Source organism: Corylus avellana, chromosome ca4, assembly GCF_901000735.1.
Source record: "Corylus avellana chromosome ca4, CavTom2PMs-1.0".
NCBI classification, from domain to species: domain Eukaryota; kingdom Viridiplantae; phylum Streptophyta; class Magnoliopsida; order Fagales; family Betulaceae; genus Corylus; species Corylus avellana.
Genome location: NC_081544.1, coordinates 5,078,269 through 5,097,808, shown reverse-complemented (window position 1 = coordinate 5,097,808; position 19,540 = coordinate 5,078,269). Strand labels below are relative to the sequence as shown.

Here is a 19,540-nt window from a genome sequence, read left to right as displayed (position 1 = left end):
CATTTTTTTTCCTTGAATTTAATATGAGTTTTCAATTTTAATTTTTAAGTATACAATTCTTAGGTTTTGCCCAAACGTAAAATAGGTCAATTTGCCACTTTACTCCAATACAATGTCACGTCAATAAGTATTAGGTCATTCATAGAAAAAAAAAGAAATTAAAAAAAAAAAGAAAGAGAGACAAAAACAACATTGTTTTGGATTAACTATATGTTATGTTTACATTGTTTTTAAGTTGTTTTCTTCTTCACAATTTATTCTTTTCAATTGGGTAAAAAGGCAAGGCAAGAGTAATATAAGATTAATATATTTTCAAAACATTGGGGCTTAAAAAAAATTAAACAAGTACAAAACAATAAAAATTAGTCTAATTATTTTCAAAATCATTTAAAATAGGTTGTAATAAAGACCCAAGTAAAGCTTAAGAGACTATGTCCGTTTGGGATTGCGGTTTCAATAAGTACGATTTTAAAAATTACGTTTTTAAAAATTACTTTTTTGAAATCGCTACTTTTTAAAATCGCAATGACATTTGGTAAAACATGTTAAAAAATAAATTTTTATCAAATATTTGTTATGCGAAATTAAGATTTTGGTTTAAATTCGCATTTTTTTAAATATACACCCCTAGTCTACTTATAGAAAATTAGAAATCGCAATTTTTTTTTTTTTTTTCTATTTTAGATTAAGTGTTTTTTAAATCGTTATGCTAAACGCTTTACGTTTTGCACAATTTCAAACGCATCCTAAAATAAGCCTATTACCTAAAATGTGGATAACGAATAATAACCGCCATGCGATTAGTAAAAACATAATGCATCCTCATCTACATGTACACCCAACTAATGTTTAAAAAAAAAAAAAAAAAATCTAGCTATTTCTATTATGTAAAAAAACTAGTGTTTTCGAACATCTTCCGACAGAAAAATAAACACTTATAAATTAATATATTTTAAAAATATTAGAATTCTTAGATAATGCCTCTAATTTATACAATAGGTCTCCAATTGACGAACGTGTCTAAGTTTAAACAAATCATACAAATAGGGTAATGTTAGCATACAGTGAAATCATTGTATTCCGCTCTTTTTTCTTTCTGTTTCTCCTTTATAATACGTTCATTATTCGTCGTGCCCCAATCCCATTGGATAGCAAGTTTTGACTTTCATATGAATTTGACTTGGCATTTTTTTTTTCCCGAGAAAATGAAAAAGGAAACATGGAGGACAAATTGAGCGTCAGCACTGATGGCCGGTGCCGGTGGGCGTGTGGACAGAACGCGTCTCACATTGAACATGCTTTTGCCTTAGTCAATTCTTTCGCACCAAACCATTTTCAACCTACCCAACTTTGAACTTTTCAGTCAAATCTCTCTCTCTCTCTCTCTCTCTCTAATATATATATATATATATATATATATATATAAAATTCAGCTTCTCTCACCATTTCTGTAATCTTGGAGCTCTCATCTTTTGCACGTTTTCCAATGGCGGCTTCTGCTATTGGCTTGGCGACCTCTCTTCTTCCATCTACGAGTGCGAAGCGCGCCACGGCCACCGCCACGGTGTTTTCGTCGGCTGCCTTTCCTTCTGATAAAGATTCGGTTTTCTACAAGCGCTTTAAGATCAGAAGCTCCAAGTGCCCGCTCGGGTTCTCAAGCGAGAAGATCGATTCGAGGGCGTTGACTGCCTCGCCTCTCCAGCTGCTCAAGTCGTCTCCTGCTAACAGTGAGCCCCATTTTTAATCCAAAAACTTTAAACTTTTGTTTTTGTTACTGAAGTTGGGTTTTTGTTCCAATTTCACACACACCCATGTATGTAAACATCCATTTTTGTTGTTTTATTATGTCTAATTGTTCATTGGTTTAGTGAAATTCTTGTTAGAAAGGTTTTCTAGATTGAATAGAGCAAATGGTATATTGGGATTTTCGAGTCAGCATTCAAGGTTGATAACAGGAATGATGAATTTAATTATTTAATTATTTAATTAATTTAAGATGGCATGAAATCTCATATCGGAGAGGTGAAATTTTCTGAGGTCCTAGCTGGTGTCAGAGATTTGTGAGCAGGTGTATTGTGTCGGCAGGGGTTTGATATTTTCATACCAATGTGGAGAATTCCCTAATTATCGTAGAGAATTGAGAGTCATTGATTACTTTCAGAAATAGAGAATCTTTTAGCAGCCATGCTTCATAAAATTGCATGACAATTTTTGTTTTGAGTTCTGAGTTATTTTGTCTTCTTGTCCATTTATTTGTTATGGATAGTGATTAATGACATTTTGTATCTCCTCTGCTTCCAAATCTGTTGATAATTGTTTCCCAGAAAGGAATTGAAGAGGAATGGTGCCTTTTATGGTTTTAGTGCCTCTTAAGAAACCCTTAGCTTTTGTAATTTAATCAGGGAGATAATTTGCTGACCTATTCTTACCTTTTCTTTAGGATATACAAAGGAAAGCAGCAGCATTGTGGTTATAGGGCTTGATGTTCACTCTACCCCAGTTGAGATACGTGAAAAATTAGCTATCCCTGAAGCACAGTGTCCTCAAGCCATTACTGAGCTCTGTGCTATGAACCATATAGAGGAAGCTGCTGTTCTTAGTACCTGTAACCGAATGGAAATTTATGTCGTGGCTCTATCTCAGCATCGTGGGGTTAAAGAAGTGACAGAATGGATGTCAAAGGTATTTATTAGCTTCATTTTATTAAACTACCCTTTAACATCTGTCCTTCATGAAATCTATATGAAGAGTTCTCTGAATTTCTACTGTACATAGCTGGCTATTGACCATATTTAGCTTTTTTTTCGACATAACTTATATTATTATCTTTTGTTCATTGCAGATAAGTGGGGTTTCTGTTTCCGAGCTTTGTAAGCACCAGTTTGTGTTGTATAACAAGGATGCCACCCAGCACCTGTTTGAAGTAGCCGCTGGGCTTAACTCTCTTGTTCTAGGGGAAGGTCAAATCCTTGCTCAGGTAAAACAAGTTGTTAAAGTTGGACAAGGAGTAGCTGGCTTTGATAGGAAAGTCAGTGGGCTATTCAAGCATGCAATCACGGTTGGGAAGAGGGTTAGGAGTGAGACGAACATTGCATCAGGGTCAGTTTCTGTCAGTTCTGCTGCTGTGGAACTTGCCTTAATGAAGCTTCCGGATTCTTCTTTTGCTACTGCCAGAGTGCTGGTGATTGGAGCTGGGAAGATGGGGAAACTGGTGATCAAACACTTGGTTGCCAAAGGGTGCAGAAATATGGTTGTTGTGAACAGAACTAAAGAAAGAGTTGCCGCCATACATGAAGAACTCAAGGATGTTGAAATAATCTACAAACCCTTCTCAGAAATGCTAGCATGTGCTGCTGAAGCTGATGTAGTTTTCACCAGCACTGCATCAGAAACCCCATTATTCACGAAAGAGCACGTGGAGATGCTCCCCACCGTGCGATCAGAAATTGGAAGGCGGGTTTTTATCGATATCTCAGTTCCTAGGAATGTGGAACCTTCTGTCTCAGATCTTGAGACTGCAGTCTTATACAACGTGGATGACCTTAAGGAAGTTGTGGCAGCTAACAAGGAGGATAGACTCCGAAAAGCTATGGAGGCTGACACAATTATACAAGAGGAATTGAATAAATTTGAAGCTTGGAAAGATTCCCTTGAGACTGTTCCCACCATCAAGAGATTAAAAAGCCATTGTGAGAGGATCAGGGATGCTGAGCTGAACAAGTGTTTATCAAAGATAGGTGATGGTATATCCGGGAAATCAAAAGAAGCTATTTATGATCTTAGCACAGCTATAGTAAAAAAGATTCTTCATGGTCCAATGGAGAACCTGAGATGTGATGACACCCGTACTCTGGATGAGATACTCGAGAACATGCGCGCTCTTAATAGAATGTTTGATCTCGAGGCAGATACGGCCGTTTTGGAACAGAAGGTTCAAGCCAAGATGGCGCAGAAGCGTAAATAAGCGCTTCGAAACAATTTCTCTCTACAGGAATGAGAGGGACCTTCTTCTCCACATTGGTGCTGTACGTTGAGATAAAAATAGTTGGGTCACTTTTGGAAGCTTTTCTGTTTATTGATTCTTTACCACACCCAGGGAATTTTCTGTACTACTTGAGGATAGATACCCGGCACAGATGGGAAACAAACCATGAAATGCTGAGATGAGCTTGGCCCGGCTATTTGATAGCCGGCTACAATGATTTATTTGTAATTAATTCACTGATTCTTTCAAGATTTGAAAAGTCAATCATTCATATATTTCAATGTTGTCTTTTAAATTCTTATTCTTTTCTTTTCTCCTTACGAATCCAAAAGGATTCAAAAAAATTGATTACTATTTCTTTCAGAATTAAATAAAATAATTTTACCTTTTACGACATCAATCACATTTTATTATTATTTAAATAAAGAATTGTTATAGAACTCTTTTTCTTTTTTCACTTTTTAATGTAAAATATTCTCACTATTTTTTTCACATAAGTTAAATTTGCTACAATTTTAATCCAACTTTTAACAAACACAGCCTTAACAGACTAAGTTGACCAGTGCTTACATACAGTGGTCAAAGATGATGGGAAGAACTTTTGCCTTGTTTACTTGCAAAAATCCTATTTATAATCTCTTGGGAGTTTTAAATGACAAAGTGCACACGAGGTAGATTTCCAATTGTTGCAATTCAAAATAAGACCAGAAGAAAATGAAATTCCAAAAAGGAGGATTTCAAAACTAATTAATAAAATGCAAAGAATTAGTTCAAACAAGTTAGAATAATGCTTAATTAAATTAAAAAATAATGCACATTTAAGCTATCATCACAATAATTTGTTTCCATCCATTAAAAATTAAAAATTTGTACACTATTTTTGAGCAAAGATCTGGCTTTCACTACCGCATAAATGCTGTTAGCCAAAGCAACACCGTTTTGGCTTTAATAAAATTAGGTCTATACCATTTTGGTTTTAGTAAACCAAATTGCTAGCGTTGTTATCAAACCAAACGTCAATGGATGTGAGTGGCATAACCAGAAGACTGCAATGTAAGCTTCTCTTGGATTTCACAGTTCAGAGCATCCATCGTGGTCAAAGTAGAAATTGGTGGTGGAGCCGAGCTCGACAGAGCAGAAGCGGCTGGTGGAGGTACAATTCTGTGCTGTCGAGCTCGATTCCACCACTGGTTTCTGCTTTGACCACGACGGACGCTTTGTACTGTGAAATCCAGGAGAAGCTTACATTGCAGTCTTTTGGTTATGCCACTCCCGTCCATTGACGTTTGGTTTGGTAATGGCGTTCCAGGAGAAGCTTACATTGCAGTCTTTGGTTATGCCACTCACGTCCATTGACGGCGTTAGCAGTTTGGTTTACTAAAGTCAAAATGGTATAGACCTAATTTTATTAAAGCCAAAATGGTGTTGTTTTGGCTAACAGCATCAATACATATTAGAACATTTGGTCTCCCACGTAGAGGTTTTTTTTCTGGGGGGTTATTGTAGAGGTTCGTGAATATAAATGAATAGCTCCTCTTCAAACTTTATTTAGAACGGCTCCAGGCATCATTTCCTCTTTTTACAGGATCCGACGAAGTATATTATAGACTGCATTGTACAACAAATAAAATATGGATGTCAACTAAAAGGATAATCTAAAAACCCTCAAGCTGAACTTAAAATATGTGATTTTCAAGCCAAAACCCTTGTTTCTAAACATACAACAGAGTGTGATTAATATGTCTTCAAAGACTAAACTCATCTCACTACAAAAACTAATATGAAAATTGTACTCAAGAAGTAGTAAAAAATTAGACAGCTAAAAGTGCTATAAATCAAAGAAAAAATCCACCAGACGTAAAACTTCACACATTTTTGAATCATTTCAGTTCCATAACACACATCAACTTAAGCAATTTTAATTCACATAATTCAAAGGCAGAGTTTCCAAACACTCGGCAGAAACAACAAATTGTTCAAAGATCAGAGAGAGAAAGAATTGAAACCCATTTCAAAGCAAAAAGAGTGAAGTAAAGTTAGTGTGAAACGGACAGCTAGAAAGTAAACCTTAAGTAGTGCAAAAGCATTGTAGATCCAACACAGTGAAAGGGACCAAAACTGAAGAACATGTGAGAGTTCAAGGGACTAATGGTCTTCTGATAATTAAACTTGCATGAGAGATTTCAAAGAAAAGCATTCATTCAGCTAAGGAAAGTTCAATTCTCTCTCTTCATAACAACATGCTCAAGTAATTGGAAGTACCCTTGTATCAATTAAACACAACAGTTTGGCTCAAGGATACCACAAACAGAACTAGAAAATCCAAAGAAATTGAAACATTCAGAATGGATAAGTAAGATAAGGAATTATATAAGGCATGATACAAGATTTGATATTTTATAACTTTGATTTTGAAAGTTGTATACAGAATTTTCAAATACAGAGCAAATTTAGAAAAAAAACTCTAGCTCAAACAAAGAAGCACAAAAAACATAACAGCAACAAAGAACGCCAATAAATGTATGCTTAGACTATATACTACCAACACAACTTGCAAAATAACAAATACAATACACACCAATTACATGAAGCTCTTTAGATGCTTAAAATGCAAACTTATCTTCTGTCACAGAAAATACAACAGGGAACTCTGCTATCCCAAAGCTACTAATTTTCTATAGCATGCGCATAACATAAACCCCTTCAGAGATAAAATTAAGTCCATATATATAATTACCAGCAAACAAACTGCAGCAACCAAATGACCCATTTTTCAACTGGGCCAACTCTTCATGGTTCAACTAAAGAGAGCAAAGAGTTGGCTAAACAGTGATTAAATGTTTCAGTCTTGTGTATAAGCATACAATATTAATTTTGATATTCAATGGTCCTGGGGCCTTGGCTCATGTGAGAAGATCGATAGATAAGGGGTGGGACAACATTGGAATAAATATATTAAGGTAAGGTTGAGCAATGAAACAATGGTTCCACAAACACAGTTTTATGTGCAACAGTAAATACACTTGACCACATTACCATATAATCCAAACTGAATGAATATCCAATCTTCATCAAATTTAGAAGCTAGTTAAGAGAAATGGGGTACATTTAGAATTGAAACAAAACCCTATGAGGTAATTTTGAAAAGAATAGAAAAAGACAGGACAGTAAATTCCCCCAACTAAAGCCCTTCCACAACTAAAACAAGTAAATATATAGTTATATTTACCTGAGAAAGCACCTTCTGGCTTATGCAATGGAACCCTGTAAATGAACATAAACAAAAATCAAAACCACCCAAATAAAATTTATCCAAAAGGGTCTAAAAAACACACAAAATCATTTCAAAAATGCAATCTTTCCACCGCCGATGAAGACGTCGGATGAGAGGGTATTGCTGTTCCAAACGACGACAAAAACCAAAAACCAAAAAGAACGAAGAAGACAGAGAATGAAGCCAAAAGAGCACAAATTTTGCGAGATCGTAAAGGAAGAAAAAAAAATTTGGACCATTTCTCGATTTATGCGTGTCATCCTTGCGCAGGGGCCATGCTAATCTTCTCTGTATCGTTCCAATTTTATCGGATGTCCCGAAGGACAAGCTCCTATGTTCTGCTTTGCATTATAAACTTATTTTCAGTTTTGTAACTAAGCGATGTGGGATGCGCACGCATTGAATTGGGCCGGCGTACGTCTTAGTTTAGGCCTGGCCCGAGGTTGTTATCTATATCATATCCCAGCCGAGATTTGGGCCTCTTAAGGGTCATTAAAATTACTCTTGACCGATGCTTCAGCCATTTTATACTACATACGTAATAACTAAACATAATAACAAATCAAATTTTTGTTCTTTGTTCTTACCAAAAATACAAAAAGCTTGTGTCAATAGGAGCTGAGGACACGCTCTTGCCGGAGACCAGAGAGAGGAGGAGACGCTGACATCGGCTGAGGAATTCCGAGCGGAGATGGGTCTTCATCCCAAGCATCCTCCTTGTGATGCTTGGTTAGCTGGGGCATTTTCCCTTAAAAGGTGGAGAGGAGAGCACCAAGAGCTCCATTCTTCGGATAGTTTAGGCCTCAAACACAATACACATACCTTTGCATTCTCCAGCAGCCCAGATTTGCCTCTGAAAATCAAGAAAAAAAGGTACATATATTGGTGAAGATAGAAAGAAGAACAAATTACAAACTTGCTCCAACAAGAGCAAAGAAGGGAAAAAATGGTTCAAATACCGGGCCCAAAGAAGAGCATAGGCAAAAGAGAAAGGCTTCAATAAATGATGCCGTCTTGTCTTGTCAATCAACATATACTGAGGCATTGAAGCCGTAATCTTAAGCTTTTCCTTTGACGTGAACGTCAGTCTGATTTTTCGTCCCTTTCTCTCCTAATTAAAGGGGTGTTTGGCAAATGAAATGGCCTAAACACTGTAGTTGATGTAGATTGATGTGAAAAAAGTAAGAATATTTGGTATAAAAAAAATGAAAAAGTTGTATAAAAAAGTGAAAAAGTTTTGTTTTGTAGTGATTTTTTTTATTTGAATAATAATAAAAAGTGAATGATTTGATATTAAAAATGAAAAAATTAGAATGTTTTGATGTTGATTTTTTTAGGAAATTGTGATGAACAGTGTTTGGGCCAACCTCATCCCCATTACCAAACAAAGCCTAAAGCATGTGGAAGCAGTTGCTTCCCACTTAAGGTAGGGCCGAACAAATTAATCGTTTCCCGTTTTGGATCGTTATCGAATTATCATCGACCATAACTAACTTTTAATCATTGGTAGGTTAAATACAAATACTGTTTCAACATCGGTTTATCTCGATAAGATGTAGAATTTTTTTTTTTTTTTATCGTTAATCGACTTAGCACATTTTTTAAGTAAATTTTGAATTTTATCTAGTAACTTTACTTATTGTGTTTATTTAGCTAATTTGTGATTGTCATTTTGGTCCATGTTCTATAAATTTACTTTTTTTTATTTTTATTTATACAACATATTCTTTACTGATTCTGTAGCTAAAATAAAATTGATAAATCTTAACATAAAAATTTGTAGCCAACAATTAACTGACTACCTATTAACCAACTAACCGATTAATCAAAAAAGTCAAAACTATTTTTTCTTTGTTAATTAATATTTAATTGACTTTTATGAATCGGTAGGCGAAAATGTTCCTACCAACATCGATTGAACCGATACCCAGCCCTAAACTTTTTTTTTTTTTGAAAATAAATATGATGATTATCATTGATAAAATAACTGATGTGGAGTATAAGCCTCCATCAACAATCAAAAGATAGAGCAACTTGCTCCATCAAAATAATGTCACTAATACAATCTGGAATTTGATCTCTCCAAATCCTATCACTGCCATTTGTAATAGCCTCCCTTGCGAGTCGATGTGCCGCTTCATTAGCTACACGGTGTATAAAACCACATCTCCACCCTGAGAAATTTTGCAAGACACCTCGCGTATCCTCCACAATATGACCGAAGAGGCTCCAATTATTCTTACTTGAATTAATTGCCTCAACTACTACTTTGGCATCACCCTCTAGAACTATTTGCTATATTCCCAGGTCTCTGCACAAAATCGCTGCATGAAAAGAAGCAAGGGCTTCTCCCATCGTTGGTTCAAAGCTCCCACTTTGTGTCTTGCACATTGTAGCAATTACATTTCCTTTTTCTTCCCTGACAATAGCTCCTATCCCCATTCTTCCACCAGCTTTGTCAATAGCTACATCCCAGTTGACCTTAAGCCAACCTTGTGTAGGTGCTGACCATTTAACGTTCTCGTTTTTGTTGACGTTCTCATCCGTAGCAGAAGTTGCTAGCTCATTTACTTTTTGAAATTCATGAACATATGCCTGCGCCTCCTTCGTTAGAACATTTGGGTTGATGAAATTACCTTCATGAACCCATTTGTTTCTCCGCATCCATATCTGATGAGCAAGGTGAATAAAAAGCGCAGCATCTTCTTTCCCACATCTGCCCAATATAAATTCAGCCACAAGCATAAAATCATTACCTTCAATGGCACATTTTTGGAAAACTTTCTTACTGCAGCCCCACACATCCGTAGCTGCTAGGCAACTCCATATTGCATGCATGACCGTCTCTGGTTCCCTTTCGCATATCGGGCAAAACGGCTCCTTTATCACTTTTCTTCTAAGTAGGTTGTCTTTTGTTGGGAGCACGTTGTGACATGCACGGCAAAAGAAATTTTTTCCAGCATTTGATATGGGTAAATGCCATAACGTCTTCCACAGTGAGCTCTCCTTCACTTGTTTAGAGCATTCTGAAACTGTTCTCCCTTCCAACTCCACCGCTAAGTGATAGGCACTTCTAACTGAAAATTCTCCCGATCTATTACCTCGCCAAATCTGGACATCGGGCTGGTTCGTATGGCTAATAGGGATAGTATTGATAACCTCTATCTCCTCCATCGTGAAAAGATTTTTTAACAAATTTTGATCCCACCATACCATATCCCACTTGATGAGTTCATGCACTCTACTATTTGGGTCCAAAACCTTTGGAGGCGACTGAATTCTGTATGTTGAAGGTTTGGGAATCCAATTATCTCCCCATATACGCACATCTTTTCCATTTCCAATTCTCCAAATTAAACCAGCCTCAAGAGGTCTCTGGCTCCATGAATACTACGCCAAGCCAAAGAGGGTTTCGATCCAAGGTTCGCCTCCAAAAAAGGGGAATTTGGGTAATATTTTACCTTCATGATTTTTGCAGTAAGACTCTCTGGAGACTTCAACAGTCGCCAACATTGTTTCGCCAATAAGGCCTTGTTGAATTTCACCAAATCTCGGAAACCCATACCCCCACGATCTTTCGAAAGCCCCATCCGACTCCAGCTCATCCAGTGAATTCTCGATTCGTTCTCTTGATGGCTCCACCAAAATTTTTTCATCAAAGAATTAATTTCAGCACATAGACCTTTCGGAAGAAGGAAGATACTCATACTATAAGTTGGTATTGCTTGGATCACCGCTTTCAATAGTATCTCCTTCCCCGCCTGCGATAGAAATTTTAGTTTCCAATCACTGAGGCGCTTCCATACCCTCTCCTTAATACACTTGAAAGCTTGATTGCGAGATTTCCCCACCAGTGCTAGCAATCCAAGGTATTTGTCATATCGCTGTGTGGATGGAAGTCCTAACACCCTCACTATCTCCTGTTGAGTTTCTGTCGTCGTATTCCGGCTGAAAAAAATCGACGTTTTTGATTGGTTCAACCTCTGCCCCGAGGCCTTCTCATATGTCTGTAAGATCGTTGTCATTTTCCGCCAATGAAGAGGAGTAGCTTTACAAAACAAGAGGCTATCGTCGGCGAAAAACAAATGATTTAACTTGGGTCCCTTTTTAGAGGTTGGAGCTCCAATAAGGTCCCCACTGCTATCCGCTCTAGTCAAGAGTGAGCTAAGAGATTCTGCACATAGTAAAAAGAGATAAGGTGAGATAGGATCCCCTTGTCTAAGTCCCCTTGTGGGTATAATCCGACCCGTAGGAGAACCATTGACAAGGATCTCAAAGTTAGCCGACTTGACACACATCATTATTAATTGGATCCACCTATTGTCGAAACCCTTTCGACACATAACGCCTTTCAAAAAATCCCATTCCACCCTATCGTATGCTTTGCTCATGTCAAGTTTAACCGCCATATAACCCACCTTTCCCCACATCCTTGAGTGCATAGTATGGAGAGTTTCATATGCCGCCAAAATATTATCTGTAATTAAGCGCCCCGGGATAAAGACGCTTTGGTTTGGGGATATGATTTCAGGCAACACAGCTTTTAGTCTATTGGCAAGGGTCTTTGAAACAAGCTTATAAAACACGTTGCATAGACTAATAGGGCGGAATTCAATAACACAAGTAGGATTTGTGATTTTTGGGATTAAAGCAATGTAAGTCAAATTGATCTCTTTATTCATGCATCGATTATTTAAAATGTGAATTACAGCACGGCTAACCTCCTCACCCACAGCTGCCCAGATTTTTTGGAAAAAACTTGCCGAGAAACCGTCCGGGCCCAGAGCTTTTAGGGGTGACATTTGATTCAATGCAACTCCCACTTCTTCCACCGAGAAATCCTTCAATAAGAACTCATTCATAGCTGGACTTACACATACATCCAAGGCCTCCAAAGCTGCCATCATATCTCTAGGTGCTTCTGCCGTGAGCAAAGTTTTATAATAACGAACAAAGGCCTCCCCAATTTGATCCTGTGACTCCCAAACTTGTCCCCTTTCATCAATGATTCGATTGATCAAATTTGCCTTCTTTTTTTGATTGGCACAGGCATGGAAAATTTTTGAATTCCGATCCCCGCCTTTCATCCATTCAATTTTTGCCCTTTGTTGCCAATACAGGTCTTCGTCATCTTGCAGCTTCGCCAGGTCTGATTTCAGCTTGAGCAGAATTGACCCGTCCACAGAATCCCCCTTCTTTTGCTCAGAAATCAGTTTTTCGGACAGCAATTGGATGTCCTGCCCAATTTGTCTTCTATTTACCTTCTGCCACTGCAGTAAACCACCCTTGCTTTTCTTTAGTTTTTTTTCCACCGCTGTCCACGTACCCTGCTCCCTCTCTTTTACCCTCCAAATTTTTTTAATAACTTCTTTACACTCCTATTTCTCCCCCCATTCAGCCTCAAAGTGAAAACCCCTCCTTCTCCCACCCCTAAACTAAAGTATAGCAGTTGTCAGTTGATCAAGTAAATATAAGTGTCAATTTAATTCTTTACGCATTAAAAATTATCGGATCATTTATTAAAAATTATCCGTTAAAACTTAAATCTAATAAAATTAGAAGCTTAATTAATTATACATGAATTACAAAATCATATTCTTTACATGTAAGTAGGAGTGGGCAAATTAACCGTTACCGTTTAACCGGCCGTCTACCGGCTTCGACCGAACCGATATAAACCGTAGCCGATATACCGATATCCTTATCGGTTAAAAAAAGTATACCGGAATTCGGTCCGGTCCGGTTAAGCGGTTCTTATCGGTTAATCGATAAGAAACCGGATTTTTTTATTTTTTTATTTTTATTTTTTTAATTCTAGTCCCAAAACGGCGCCGTTTAGTCTTTTAGAGAGGTTTCCAAATTCCCACAAGTGACACAAGTTTCCGAATTTGTGTAATGGTGTTGCCCATGACTTATTTTCCTTTTGCTAAGTGACTTTAATTAGTTAATACTTTGTTTATTATTCATTAATGAATTTTATTTTAATTTGGGTTTGGGTAGGTTTGATGTTTTTTTTTTAAGTGATGGCATTTGATGGGATTTCTTTGCCTTTGGTAAAAGCATTTTTCATTAACTAGTTTGCTAGTCTAATTAGCATTCATTATGTTAATTAGTCCATTTGCTTTGGAAAAATGTATTTTATAATATAAAAAAAAAAGAAAAAGTTGAAATGGATCAATATAAAAAAGCCTCAATTTTTAGCCCAAAAAACAAATATTTGGGTCCCAACAAAAAGTATTTGGTCCCTAAAACAACTCATTTTTAACAAGTTATTTTAGCCTAACAAAAAGTATTTGGGCTCTCAAAAGTAAAAAAAACTCATTTTTGGTTTTTGGCCTAACAAAATAAATCAATATAAAGCTCTCGGTTAAATCGGTTAACCGGTTTAACCGGACCGTTTAACCGTGTACCGTTTTAACCGAAATTATCGGTTAAAATTCTTATTGGTTCGGTATCGGTTAATAAACCGTTTAACCGAAAATTATCGGTTAATAACCGATAAGGTCCTTAACCGGACCGTTTTGACCGATACCCAGGCCTACATGTAAGTACTCCTTTAATTGGTTGTTTTAGAAATTAAAAAACAAAACATTGGATTATATAGTTGTTTAATAACTATATAATTTTAAGCATACAAATTTAAATAATTTTTTCCTTTATCAAAAATGTTATTTTTCATTTTTGTATCATATTAAAAAATTCTCAACGTCTCAATCTCATCTCACGACACGTGGCATATCCATGAGAGAGACATGCTACCTTCCCGTCTAGGAAAAGAATTGGACGGGGAGACAGAAGGCATTAGTCAATTTCTTGAGGGGTAACTGGCGCAAGGCAATATTTACACGTGCGCTCGCCACTTTCCCGATTTTCTCAGAAACTCGCACGCTTGTGCTCTCTCTCTCTCTCGCTCGCTCGCTCTCGCTGTCGCGCTGCTAGTGCTCGAGCAAATAGCCTCTCTGTGAGATCTCTTTTTACCTTAATTTTCGATTTTATTATTCAGTTCCTTTATTTAATTTAAGGCATCCGAGAATTTTATTTTCGTTCCAATTTTAACAGATTGTACTTTCCGTTTGGATCCCGAGAAAAAAAAAAAAAAACTGAGGGAAATTGAGAAACACAGAGAATTAATACTTTAAAATTCTAGTATAATTTCTGTAGTTTAGCGACTTAAATGCAACAAAGAAAGAGTTTTTTTTTTTCGTTTTTTTTTTTTTTGTTCACCTAGATTTTCTCTATTTGTTTGGTTTTTCCTGTTTCACTTTGCCCTCTGTTTGGTTGGTGAGAAAACGAAGGAAATTGATAGAAAATGATTATGAATTTTAAGTTACTGTTTTGAGTTAATATTTGTTCCATCGCTACCGGGCAATCATGTTAGTATCAGTAAAGACTAGAGAGAAGGTATACATGTCGAAGATTATTAGTAATTGTGATGTGTTTTTGTACCGTGTACTTTCTAATCAAGGAAAATGTTGCATATTGGAATTCAAGTTGTTTGTGATGGCATTTTATGGTGAGTTTTGAATCCGGCAGTATTGTTTCTAGGACTAAAATTCATTCCTAATTGATGTTACAAGTGGTAATGAGACTCTTTAAGAGTATTCAGGAGTAGTATTAACTCTGAAATGTGCTCAATTGGGAATTTCAGATATAGCTATGTCCTATTGTGAGTTAGCCGTCGACCATTGAAAAAGCCTGCATTTAGTATAATTTTACTTCGCAATGTTTCATATAGTAACTATTCGTCCCGATCGATCATAACCAATGGTGCCAGAAACCACTGGGTACTTTAATGTCATTAGTAGGTGTTGATGTACCACTCCCTTGAAATTCTTGTAGGTTTTGGCTGCTTAGAGATGTCTATGACAATAGGTTAGACAGTGAACTTCTTTAGTCTCCCAAAAATCACTTACAAAATAATTGTTCTTTTCGCTTCTCTCCTTTCTGTGTTCGTATCTTCATCATGTACTTATTAGTAATACTTTTTTAACTTTGGGAATTCTTGAGAAAAGACCACAGAGTCAAACATTTGATATGTCTTCTGCTCTTGTTTAGAATATTTAGTAATCTAAGATGAATTCTTCATAAGGGCTTTCTTTTAGACTTACTGACTGGAAGTAAAAGAACTTTCCACTATAAAAAAGAAGTTAATGACATAAGCTTTTGAGTGTTTAGAATCTCTAGATACTAATCTTTAATTAATTTTGTTTGTCAGTGAAGTCTACAAGGACAGTCGCATTTGTGAACACAACCTTTTTGGAGCCTTTTTGAGCTCACTGGTAAGCCTAAACAAGCAAAGCTCAGGCCTTAATCCCGTAATCACTCTTGAATGAGTATTGAACTTATACTGTAAATCAAACCACTTTCTGCACTTTTAACCTTTGATTGTACAAATATTAGGATTGAGGTATTCAAATCTTTTAGACCTTTGTGAAGGTCATGTGAATTTAGAGGAATACAGATATTGAGCATCTTGGGTATGTTGATTGGCTTTTAAGCTGGAAGAATATGCACTATATCCAAATATGTTATCATAATGTTGATTGACTGAATTCAGTTGAATATGAGCATCATACTTTTGAGAACTAATAACCTCTTTATAATCACTCCAAAATTGAGGGATTTCCTTTTTCTATTGGAGATCAAACTTCAGGATCCAAAGGTTTTGGATTCTGGTTCTACTTAATTTTATGGTCAGTATTTTCCTGTATTCATTAACTCCTCCTAGTCTACGTATTAATTTCTAATTATTGGTAACACTGAACTAGATTCTCGTTGACAGCCAAACTGTGGGTCAGGATGTAGGATTTCTTTTCAGTTGACGTGTCCTCCAGACCTGTGCCTCCTTTCTGCTGATTTTTTTTTTTTTTTTTGGTGTGGGGTGGAGGGTAGGGTTAAACATAGCCAATAATTCCTGACTTCTTTCAACCTCTGCTCCTAACCTCTTTCATAATTTTTTCCTTTGTTTCTTTTGTATATTTCCTATGTACTGGAAATTTTCTTTATGGTTTGGGTAATCATATTACTTATCAACGGAATGGGAGAGAGAGAGAGAGCGCAGAAAAAATCTCTCTCTGGGCCACAGCAGTTTATGTTCACTACTGTTTGTAGCTACTAGCACATTTAACTATCTCTTTTGTTTCGATCAATTACAAATTTTAGTTTGTGTTTTTTACTTTTCTTAGTTTATTGGGGGCTATGTTCCAGGGACACTTCTAAAAAACTGAAGCAAACCATGTGGAGGTAGTGGCACACCGTTGATTCATGCCTGACACTTTTCAAACTTGGTCTTACATAGAGTATCAAATATGAGTGTGACATTTTGTAGTTCTAGCTGTACTGCATTTAGAGTCTTCATCTCATAGATGTTTCATAGAAGGGAGAAAGGAGAAATGTCTTCTTCTTTGACATTCGGTGTTTTGAACCTTGGATTTACAATTAGAATGTGTCTTAACATTTAAACGTGAATCATGGTCTGTGAGGTAGAGACAGACAAAAATGAATATCATTAAAAGATTAAGAGGTCATAAGGCAAGGACCAATTAAGTAAGCTTTATATGGTGGCAGTTGATTCTGAGTCAAGGAATGTGAAAGGAGGGTGTTGGTAGGTTGACGATCCGTGTAGAATTAGTTACATATCATGAATATGGCTGTGAAAACCTTTGACTCATGGGCTTTGGGCCCCATGATTTTACAGCACTTGATGGGGTTGATAGATGACTTGGCAGGCTCAGTTGAGAATCAGGAGCCTTTGTTAATTGTTAACTGGAGGAAGCTTAAGATGAACCTTGGCAAAGTGAGATCAATCTCACCTTGGCTTGTCTAAGCTTGATTATAGCTATTCTTTCTTGTGAATATTTGAAGAAGCAGTTTCTTGAATTAGTTTGAATTTTTTCCCTGAAAAGTACGAGGGAATGGTTTCAAAATGGCATACACTGATCCTTTTCTTAACTACTTTATAGATGTATATCCTTTTGGTGCTTGGTAATAGCTCGATGATCTCATTACTGATAAAGAATTGGATTCTCTGTTATTTTTTCATAATAGTATTCCTAAATTTAAAAACCTTTATGCTTCCCCACTAAAGAAAATAATTTGCATAGCTTATTGTGCATTTTCCCATTATGAAAACTTGCCTGCACTTTCTTGTAGGAGCTTGTTAGTTGAACTGAAAGATGGAGCTAGATATCATCAAAGATGCATTTGACCGTATTTCTAAGAAGCAAAAGTTATCTTCTTCTAAATCCCAAGAAGTTATTGACCTAGTTGGCCTTGAAGTTGAACAGGCATTGGGAAAATTCCAGTCAGCTCATGACCCCACCTCCCCTGTTGATCAGAAGTCCGTACTCACAGATCTTAAACTAAAGCTCAATGCAATTGGTCCTCTCCACCAGTTAGAAGGGTCACAGAAGGAACTAAACTTAAATCTTAGCAAGTACCAGAAACTACTTGAAAAATTCTTGAATCCTGACATATCAAAGGCATATAGAAATGTGGACTTCGACTTCCACATTGTGAATCAGATTGTTGCAGTCCATTTCTACCGGCAAGGTTTGTTTGATCTTGGCGATAGCTTATTAAATGAAGCTGGAGAACCAGAGGCAACTGCATTAAAATCTCAATTCTTGGATTTGCATCAGATAATTGAGGCTGTAAGAGTTAGGAACCTTGAGCCTGCTCTGAAGTGGGCCTGTACAAACCGCGAGAAGCTCAAGCAGAATAGTTCAAATGTTGAGCTTAAACTTCACAGGCTGCAGTTTGTGGAGATTTTACAGAAAGGGACCCGAACCGATGCTCTTAACTATGCCAGAGCTTACCTTACTCCATTTGCTTCCCTTCACATGGAGGAGATACAGAAGCTTATGGCTTGCCTCTTGTGGGCAGGAAGGCTTGACAGATCCCCATATCACGAGATGACTTCTCCAACCCATTGGGATAATTTGACTGAAGAGCTGACCCAGGAATTCTGCAGTCTCTTGGGGCAGTCCTATGTGAGCCCGTTGAGCGTGGCAATAGCGGCTGGGGTTGAAGGGTTGCCTACTCTTTTAAAGCTATCAAATGTAATGTCTGCAAAGAAGCAGGAATGGCTGGCAATGAAACAGCTTCCAGTGCCAGTTGAGTTGGGGAAGGAGTTTCAGTTTCATTCGATATTTGTTTGTCCTGTGAGTAGGGATCAAGGCAGTGAAGAGAATCCTCCAATGCTGATGCCTTGCTTGCATGTTCTTTGCAAGCAATCAATCATGAAGCTGTCAAAAAGTAGCACACGGACATTTAAGTGCCCATATTGTCCAGCAGAGGTTTCATTCGCACAGTGCAGGCAGCTGTATTTCTGATGTGAGTTTGTGAATTCCTCTCTCTCTCTTCTCTCTCGGACTTAAATGCTGTGTTTGGTAATGGCTGGTAGTGCATTTACTATTGTGTATATAGAAATTCTTTCTAGATTCCTTTATGGTTGTTGAAAAACTAATTAGTTATACAATAATTTAGACAAGTTGTTCATACATTATTATTATAGTGAGGTGATGACCTTGCCTTGGACCACTGATATCATCCTCTCTCCATTGGACAAAGGTCAAAAAGGAAGACATGCAACAACTTTCAGGTGAAACATGCTGATTGATTCGGAGATTGCCTTTGTTGTTTCCTCTCTTTTCAAGTTTCATCTATTCAAAATTCTTCTCTAATCTATTCTGTGGTAGCCGATTCTGAATATTGAAGTCCTTAATGCCTGTAATTAGATCATTTAAGCTTTTCATCGGGTTAAACACTGTCAAACCCGGTAGACATTTTATGACACATTCAACCTGGTCCATTGGCTTAGTTGGAGTAATCCTAATAATCTCTGCAACTTTCTGCAACTCTGATAATGATCCTAATATATAACTAAGGCTATAGATTAATGTAGTTCATGAACAGCTTGAGCTCAACTTGTATAAACTCGACGAGCTCGAACAATAATTATTGCTTGAATATTAAACGAGCTAAATTTGAATAAATTGCAACTCGGTATAAGCTCATGAATAATACTCATATAAACTCAATTCAGGTCGTTAAGCTCGCGGGTATATATATATATATATATATATATATATATTATGCCGTATAAGTAATGCTAATTTTCATAAGAAAAAAAATTGAAATTTAACTCTTGTTTAGTTAAATGAACTAAATGAGCCGAGTTTGAATCAAGATTGAACTTGGTTGATTTTCAACTTGATTACAGCTTAAATACATTTATGAATTATGAGGCATTGGAATTACCATGAAGAACTAGGGATTGT

The 19,540-nt window shown here is 36.7% G+C and overlaps 3 protein-coding genes and 1 non-coding gene across 6 annotated transcripts; 2 read left to right on the top strand and 2 right to left on the bottom strand.

Annotated features, from left to right (window-relative positions):
* Positions 1–1,352: 1,352 nt before the first annotated feature.
* LOC132178740 (glutamyl-tRNA reductase 2, chloroplastic-like) lies at positions 1,353–4,236 on the top strand. The gene is made up of 3 exons (XM_059591262.1): positions 1,353–1,727; positions 2,441–2,682; positions 2,843–4,236. The coding sequence occupies exons 1-3, from the start codon at positions 1,487–1,489 to the stop codon at positions 3,962–3,964; spliced, it is 1,605 nt and encodes a 534-aa protein (XP_059447245.1). The 5' UTR covers positions 1,353–1,486; the 3' UTR covers positions 3,965–4,236.
* Positions 4,237–7,483: 3,247 nt separating this feature from the next.
* Positions 7,484–7,584, bottom strand: LOC132180138 (U6 spliceosomal RNA). The gene has a single exon (XR_009440033.1). It is a non-coding gene; the product is annotated as a U6 spliceosomal RNA (small nuclear RNA).
* A 1,970-nt stretch (positions 7,585–9,554) lies between these two features.
* Positions 9,555–10,433, bottom strand: LOC132177903 (uncharacterized). Its single transcript, XM_059590381.1, has one exon. The coding sequence runs from the start codon at positions 10,431–10,433 to the stop codon at positions 9,555–9,557; it is 879 nt and encodes a 292-aa protein (XP_059446364.1).
* Positions 10,434–14,083: 3,650 nt separating this feature from the next.
* Positions 14,084–19,089, top strand: LOC132179164 (protein RMD5 homolog). 3 transcript variants are annotated; one of them, XM_059591814.1, is made up of 4 exons: positions 14,084–14,220; positions 15,475–15,538; positions 17,412–18,593; positions 18,775–19,089. In XM_059591814.1, exon 3 carries the CDS (start codon positions 17,435–17,437, stop codon positions 18,590–18,592), a length of 1,158 nt encoding a protein of 385 aa, XP_059447797.1. In that variant the 5' UTR covers positions 14,084–14,220; positions 15,475–15,538; positions 17,412–17,434; the 3' UTR covers position 18,593; positions 18,775–19,089. The 3 variants fall into 3 exon arrangements, with proteins under 3 accessions (XP_059447797.1, XP_059447798.1, XP_059447796.1); XM_059591815.1 differs by having other exon boundaries at positions 15,480–15,538; positions 17,412–19,089; XM_059591813.1 differs by lacking the exon at positions 15,475–15,538 and having other exon boundaries at positions 17,412–19,089.
* The last annotated feature ends 451 nt before the right edge of the window (positions 19,090–19,540 follow it).